General features: G+C 35.2%; 1 protein-coding gene across 3 annotated transcripts; it reads right to left on the reverse strand.

Annotated features, from left to right (window-relative positions):
* Positions 1 to 245: 245 nt before the first annotated feature.
* LOC145824525 (kinesin-like protein KIN-7O) lies at positions 246 to 6,174 on the reverse strand. Of its 3 annotated transcripts, XM_082924462.1 has the most exons (9): positions 6,115 to 6,174; positions 5,917 to 5,990; positions 5,079 to 5,156; positions 4,365 to 4,478; positions 4,181 to 4,262; positions 3,462 to 3,506; positions 2,574 to 2,655; positions 1,651 to 1,770; positions 246 to 695 (listed from the first exon to the last, which is right to left on the reverse strand). In XM_082924462.1, exons 1-6 carry the CDS (start codon positions 6,116 to 6,118, stop codon positions 3,502 to 3,504), a joined length of 357 nt encoding a protein of 118 aa, XP_082780588.1. In that variant the 5' UTR covers positions 6,119 to 6,174; the 3' UTR covers positions 246 to 695; positions 1,651 to 1,770; positions 2,574 to 2,655; positions 3,462 to 3,501. The 3 variants fall into 3 exon arrangements, 1 of the variants encoding a protein (XP_082780588.1); XR_014366127.1 differs by lacking the exons at positions 2,574 to 2,655; positions 5,079 to 5,156; positions 5,917 to 5,990; positions 6,115 to 6,174 and adding an exon at positions 4,916 to 4,934 and having other exon boundaries at positions 467 to 695; XR_014366126.1 differs by lacking the exons at positions 2,574 to 2,655; positions 5,079 to 5,156; positions 5,917 to 5,990; positions 6,115 to 6,174 and adding an exon at positions 4,919 to 4,973 and having other exon boundaries at positions 469 to 695.
* Between the last annotated feature and the right edge of the window lie 1,663 nt (positions 6,175 to 7,837).

The following is a 7,837-nucleotide window of genomic DNA, read 5'->3' on the forward strand; positions in this document are numbered from 1 at the left end:
ATATTTAGCCACTTTTTTTAAACGCCGTCATATCTTTTTTAAAAAATCTAACCGTTAAATATTTAAGGTTTAAAGTGGCGTTTTTTAAAAAACGCCGTGATTTCTCTTTTTTTTTTTTTTTGAAATAAAAAAATACATATAATAAAACTGAATAACACTAATATGAAATAATAACTTACATTCAAATAACAAATGCATTATTAATTCACTTTCCCATTCACCAATCACCATTATTCACAAAATAACATATCCACAAATGATATTTTAATATTACCCCCAAAAATTGTATTCACAATTCTCAACAAAAAAATTAATTACTACTTTGTATACAAAGCCACAAAATAATATTACTCTCTTCTCTCTCTCTATCTCTCACCACTCCCCTATTTAACACAAAAAAATAAGAAGAAAGTGAACCAAAACACCCAACTCCCCAATCAGATCAAAGGAAAAAAAGAAAAAAGAAAAAAGAAGAGAAATAAGAATCCAAAAGAAAGCCCCCATCCATCCTTCATTGTCATTCTAAATCGCTCTCCATGCTGCTTCCCATCATCACCTTCATCATCCAGTTTCGTTAAGAAGGTAAGATAAAGTAAACATTAGCTTTTATCTGTTCACTTCACTAGATGATGAAGGTGATGACGAGGATGATAACAAGAATGTCTAATAATATGATTGGGGAAGCTTTAGGATACCTGCCCAAGAAGTATTTCATTCAACTCGCTCATTGAAGAAGTTTTTTCAATAGCATGAACCTGAAATCACATGAACTAACATTTAAAACTCCAAAAATCATTTCCATATTGAATGATGGAAAATTTATAAACAAAAAGGCTACATAATGTTGGGCAAATCTCCTTTGAGAGTAAACAAAAGGACATTTTTAATTCTACAAAAGTTGAAATGTGCACATCCATAGCCATGTACTAGTTACAATAAGAGAAAAGGAAAAGAATTCGGACCCACAAACAGATAATACAATTAAGAACTAGAAAATGCATAACCCTAATTAGCATAATTATGTGAACATTATCAAATGCCAAAACATCAGAGAATATGATAATATAGCAGATAATTGATAACTAACTCCGTTCAATCATTTTAAGTCTTCAAGTGCTCTGCAAAAAATGATGCATCAAGATGGTCACAATCCTCTAATTATGATGAAATGGAGATATGTGAGTGACATCAAACCTCATCTGTGACTTCTATGTGCCCATCCATGTGTTCACGAGTATCTCTCAGAACTTCCAAGGTTTACTTTCTTGAATTTCAATAATATTAAGCATAATTAAATTCTATGCAGCCAAAATGCCCATGTAACTACAGTACATATCTGGAAATAAATTTCAATTTATTCAGAGTACATGAACTCATTAACAAATAAATCTCATATCCAACTAACCTCCACACCTCCAGGAAAGCAGAATGAAAGAAGATCCTTATACTTAAGTGGCAGCTGTTTTTCAGGAGGATAAACAAATAAGACCTGAAAATAAAAAACTGAGAGGTCATATATCATATCCAAAACATGTCCAATGATCTATAAAATTATTATGTTCAATGTTTAGCATAAAAGAATTAGGGTTATGGCATATAACAAAAGCTAGTGTTAAGGTAGATGAAGTGAATTGTGCCAGAGTACAACACCTGCATTGTTTCATTCCCTTCAACACACAAACTACATAGGAGTCTGATCTTGGGAGCTTGGAAAGATAAAATCTGAAGCTCTGTTTTTCCATCCATTGGAATTGAGGAACTGAAATTATCCTGATAATGTAACAATTTAGATACTCATTAATAGCAGGTATTGGGGAGAGAGGGGTTTGTACAGAATTCACAAGTCACAGCAATAGCAAATTGCAAATTATGCCATAGATCATACTTCTATTACATATCCTCAAAATTACACATTTTAGTTGATTAAATATAAATCTAAATAATGCTGAAAAAACAATATTAAGTCTAAAAGGAAAGTTCATTAGGAATATCAACTCTACGTTCAAATGAACTCTCTGTAAATTAGACTTAACTCGTAACAACTCTATGTTCAAAAGAAAGATGCCCTCATTCGAATGAATGTTACAGAAACATTGTTACAATCGAATGCAAGAAGTTGTGTCCAAATGAACTTAGCCACATGTGTTGGAACAAGCAAGCTTTTGAAGCTACGTTCGTTTCAACCAACTCACAATGATCACATAGAGCACTGCTTTTGAAGCTTTTGAAGCTTTTAAATTGCTTCTTAATTTAAATAGCCAGTTAAATAAATACCAAATAGATTATATGCATCCTTACCTCATTTATAGCAAGACTTTCTCAAGAGCTCATATCAAATTTCAACAAATTTCATTAATCATATTACAAGTGTACACATCCTTACCCTATTTATAGCAAGACTTTCTCAAGAGCTCTCATATGCTTCCACATAATGTGAGAATTTTTAGAACATAGATTTCAAAAAAAAAAAAAAGAAAAAAAAAAAGGATGAGTTTCCACTTCTTGAATCCTACAACTTAATAAAATATTTTGTACACCATTTAACAACAAATAAGATCAGGGTGTAATCTCACCTGTTGCGAGTTCACCTGCCCCTACCACTTAATGGCTCTCCTTCCCACATAAGTGAGCTAGATATATAAAATTATTCCAGTCCTAAAAAATAAAATAAAATAAAATAAAATAAAATAATCCTAACTAAAGATATGCAGTACTAGGAAGGGAAAACTATCACCCAATTTTTTTGTTTTTTTGTTCACAGATTCAGACTGAATTCTAAAAACTCAAATTCACAATAAACATAGATAACAAGTTGCTCAAGTCATATATCACAATAAACATAGATAGTAGGTAATTTCTCAGAATCCGCACCCAATTAATGCCCCAATAGCCTGCCCAGGTAGCTTATAATTATATATTCAAAAGACTAAAAGCAATATTTATTCCCAAAAAGAATAAAAGATTGACTTGTTTCTTATAATTTTCATAATTTGTTTTCATATTTTGAAGCTAAAATCAACCCATAAATTTTCACTAGCAAAAAGGCATTGCCTATTATCAAGGAAAACTACAATACCCACCAATAAGCGGAGAAGGTACATGCCGCCAGCTTATGCCAGAATACAATTTATTTGATTCATGTAATTCAAGAAAACACATAAAACGAAATATTTTCCCGAGCAAAGAATCAGATGTGAATGAGCTAAACCTGGCGCGGTTGCATTTGCAGTCTCAGATAAAAGAAAGAGAAGAATCAGATGTAAATGAGCTAAACTGCTCCCAAAATTATCATTGGCATCCAAGAGAATGTTATTGATCAAATTCTAACTATTACCATGTGGCGCCAACTAGTCATTCACATAAAAAATGAATATATATATATATATCACAAAAAGAATTATGAATGGGAACTATGAACTAAAATGGCATCACTTGCAACACAATTAAAATGGCTTACTGACCAGACTGAGAGCCGTTGTGCCCAGCAGCAGCAAATACAGCTTACCCTGCAATGGTTTCAAAATTCAAGTTACATTCTCTAATTGAAATTACACAGGATGAAACCACACACCAAAACTATGATTGAGGCTTGTAGGTTCATAGATGGAAAAAGGTTGATGCAATAGCATTATTAGAATTGTAATTCATGTAAGCTAATGGTATGAACAAACTCCATATTAAAATCAAACATGATTTATGTTGGCAAGGAAAAGTGCAGCAAAGAAGCATATTCGAGGATTATGTTGTAGAGAGGGACGCTGTTGTTGTCATCGTCATCGCTGATGAAGCTGCCGTAGCAACGAAGGATGTTGGGACAGTCGTTGAGTTCAGTTAGCAAGTTGGATTCTTTCTGCAGTGAATGGTACTGGAAAGTTTCTGCAGATTTCACAGCCATTAGAGATGGAAGAAAATCACAACCACCAAAAAGAAAATCAAGTGATTGCTTTGATCAAAACGAAATCACACACATATTTTATACATCATATAATTCATAAATAGACAAATTAAATTGTATGTATATATATAAGGGATAGAAGTGTGCCATAGGCACTCTTTGCGTGTGTGTGTGTGTGGGTGGGGGGGGGTGGGGGGGTGTTTGTGTCAGGACAGGTGGAAGTGCCCTTGAAGACTACTTTAAAAAGAAGAAATTTAAGGGATAGAAATGTTCAAAAAAACCCACATTTACCGAACTCCATAAGTTCAAGGATTTGCTCAGGAGAGGCAACGGTTTCTTCTTTTAACCCAGCAACAAATATTCCCCGCTTCATGCATGAAGGAAATCATAATAAATGGACAGTCAGTCATTATTTATCAGAACGATATCAATATCAGTTAAGTAGGTCCCAGAGGGAAGTAATAAGTACCTCAAGACTTTCATGAATCTGCAGTTTTCGGCGCTCAGGAGCTAGCAAATCATTTATTTCCTCATTATATATCTCCATATAGGACATTCTTAAAAGAAACTCTCGATCCATATCCTAAAGCATTAAGATTATAGAAGAGAAACCAAATCAACAACTTTAAGAGAAAAGTGGTGCTTTGAAAGAAGACACGATATCAGAACCAGAACAGAACATGGTAAAAGTTAACAGTGGTTACAGCACAAATGATTACAATATGCTGATCAAACAAAGAGTACCAAGATCACTAGTGTCCTCAATCAATACCAAATTAACTAAATTTTTTAACTGATGCAGCACATAATGCCATGGGCTGTACTGAAGACTTCTTATCTATTTCACTCTATTAGATATTTGAGATCTATTCTCATTTGAAAGATTTCCCCAATTGACCAAACAATAGTATCTCGTGTAACACCTAGTAATGCACAAAGACAAAGGACATGTAGAAATGACATGATGAGAAAAATGAAAAAGAAAAGTTATTAAATATGAAAAACTTGAACAATAACAACTACCTCTTTTATACTATCGAACAAATCACGTACGGCATGAGGTATGACTGCAGATTCAATCCCACAAGATTTGAATGAGATCAATTAAGGCCCCTTGAAAGCGAGCATCACAAACCTACAAACACATAGCATTTGTTCAGAAATGTATTTAGTACACCCATACCTTTAAAGTTCTTTCATCCTTAGCCCAGCTTCTTTCAAGAAATAGATACTCAGAAAACCACATAGACCAACCTATGACCTGCATATGTTGGATATAGTTTTATCCTTCCGAATATATCTTTGAAGGTATTGAGGTGTTCAAAAGACAAGGCAAATGATAATGAGTAAGGGACATGACATGTAAACAGTAATAAATCATAAACAGAGGAGAGGAGACAATAGAGCAATGATCCAAACTTGTTATAATTTCATGTATTTTAAATACAGATCACAATAAACCTTCACTGAATTCACCAAATTCACGAATTAACATGCATTGAACTTTCGAGATAGAAGGCCACTCCATCAAGAACTGAACTGGCACGATCTGAATTTAACTAATTAACTTAAAATGCTTCACCTCAACCACATTTAGAGAACATGTCAAGTTCAGATTCTTATCGGAAGGAATTTTGATGATTTCTTCATTACAGTTAATGCACTACCAAGGCAACCTGATCGCTGTTATAAGGAATTTTGACAAATAATCAGTGAAAATCATAATTTCTTTTTTTTTTTTTGTAAGTGGAAACGTAGTATAAAGCAAAGATTACAATAAAAGCATTCCAAATAAGACAATATAGCAAATTTTAAACTGTCATTTGCCGAAAGAAATATGTTTAATCTGCAAACATGAGTATGCCTTTATATGTCTACCAACATAACTAATGTGCATATGCATGTCTGTGCTTGTGAATGCACATGTATAAAAGAAAACTGCATGTTAGACAAGCATTCATATACATGTCTCTGGTTGTGAATGCACATGCATAAAAGAAAACTGCATGTCAGACAAGCACCTGAGCCAAAAGCCATCCAACAAGCCAATCAATGTCGCTTTTGTGATTCGATACGACAAGTGCATGTTCTTTACCTAGAAAATTTGCCAACATAAGCCAACGAAATAAGCTTCTCAGTGTATTCCAGTAAAGAATAACATTTATCTGTCAGATAAATAGTAGCATATTGTACTCAACCAATAAGCAGTTTAACCTTACCCATTAACCGAAAAGTTTCTGAATCTGTGAAGAGTTTAATCTGCAGCAAGAAGTAACTAACTATCAAGAAGTGGAATTTCAACAGATTACACACAATAAATCATAAGAACTCAGATCACAACTAATGCCTATCCTGTTAATAGATCAGTTTCTTAGCAGTATATCAATTCTATAACTAAAACAATGAGATTTCATATATATTCAAAAATTACCACAACAAAGGTATTAAAATTGGAGTACATTCCAGGCATCATTATTGTAAAATTGGAGTACATTAAAGGCATCATTACTGTAATTTGTGCATTTTATTTCTCTTAAACATCTTCTTGAGCATTAATTGACCTTGAAGAGAAAAATAAATTTTATGACTTTGAAAACCCGTTCTCTCTTAGGTAGCAACTGAAATGGTGATGCTGTAAAATATGCTCCAAGATTTAGGGAAGAGAGTGCGTACCACCGAATGAAGTTCTCAGCGGAAAACGGACGTTGCCGAAGGATCCTCTTTTTAGGAGGTCGTTCGTTTGAACACGACGAGGAGGAGGAGGAGGACCAGATTGGGCATATTTTAATGTTTGAACCAATAAATTAATGTTTCACCTACATTTTTTCCTTCACCATAACAAATGTTATTCATCAATGGAAGAAGAATCGAAGAACTGAACTGAAGAAGAATCGAGAGAGATTTGAGTGAGAGAAAGAGAGAGCAACTAACCTCTGATCGAAGAAGACGAGTTCCAAATCCACGGAGATGAATCACGGATCTATGCTCAAAATCGAACTTCAAAATCGCAATCCCGAGATGAATCACCAGAATTGAAGAAGAAGAATCACTGAACTGAACTGAAGAATCGAGAGATATTTGTGTGTGTGTGTGAGAGAGAGAGAGAGAGAGAGCAAGGAGTGAGTGAGAGATTTGAGTGAGTGAGAAGGAGACGGCAGTGCTCAAAATAGGGTTTTCAAAATAAAAGTTTAGAGAGATAGAAGAGGGTGTGAAGAGAGACAGGGAAGAGTGTGTAAAGAGAGACAGGGTTTTGGAGGCGTTTTTTAAAGGTCTTCTATTTTTAAAACGGTACCGTTTTGCCTAATAACAAAGGCGACGTTTAAAAAACGCCGTTAATTATAAAAAAAAGTGACGTTTAATTAAACGTCGTTAATTAAACGCCGTTAAATCCTCATTTTCCTGTAGTGATAGCATCACTACCCCGCTGAGTCCTCGGAAGACCCACAACGAAGTCCATAGTGGCGTGCTCCCACTTCCACTCGGCAATAGGCAAGGGTTGCAACAAACCCGCTGGCCTCTGATGTTTGGCCTTCACTTGCTGGCAAGTAAGGCACTTAGATACGAAAGCTGCCACATCTCTCTTCATACCCCGCCACCAAAACTGGCGACCCAAATCCTGATACATCTTAGTGCCTCCCGGATGCACCGCAAGGCGTGAATGATGGAACTCTCGGAGTACCTCCTCTCGGCAAGGCTCCGGCACAAACAGACGGTCTCGGTATCTCACACTCTGGTCGGAATACACCGTCAAACCCTTCTCTACCTTCCTACCGGAAATCTTCTCACGGAGAGATTCTACCTCAAGGTCACCTCTCTGAGCCTCTATCACTCGAGTCACAAGTGTAGGCTGTGCAACAACAGAAAATAAGGCCGCAGCCTCAACGGATTCGCCCAGAAGTAAGTCAAACTCCCCAAGTGCACCCAACATTTCCCATTCTCGGA

This window comes from Camellia sinensis, chromosome 4 (genome assembly GCF_055761805.1).
Source record: "Camellia sinensis isolate YWXY chromosome 4, ASM5576180v1, whole genome shotgun sequence".
In the NCBI taxonomy this organism is placed as follows: domain Eukaryota; kingdom Viridiplantae; phylum Streptophyta; class Magnoliopsida; order Ericales; family Theaceae; genus Camellia; species Camellia sinensis.

Bases quoted from the DNA above. Each gene is read 5' to 3' on its own strand.
- LOC145824525 (XM_082924462.1), bottom strand. The intron at 5,157-5,916 runs GTGCTTGTCTGA...CAACATATGCAG, and splicing joins TTGGATGGCTTTTGGCTCAG to GTCATAGGTTGGTCTATGTG. The intron at 4,263-4,364 runs GTACTTATTACT...TCATGCATGAAG, and splicing joins AGATTCATGAAAGTCTTGAG to CGGGGAATATTTGTTGCTGG.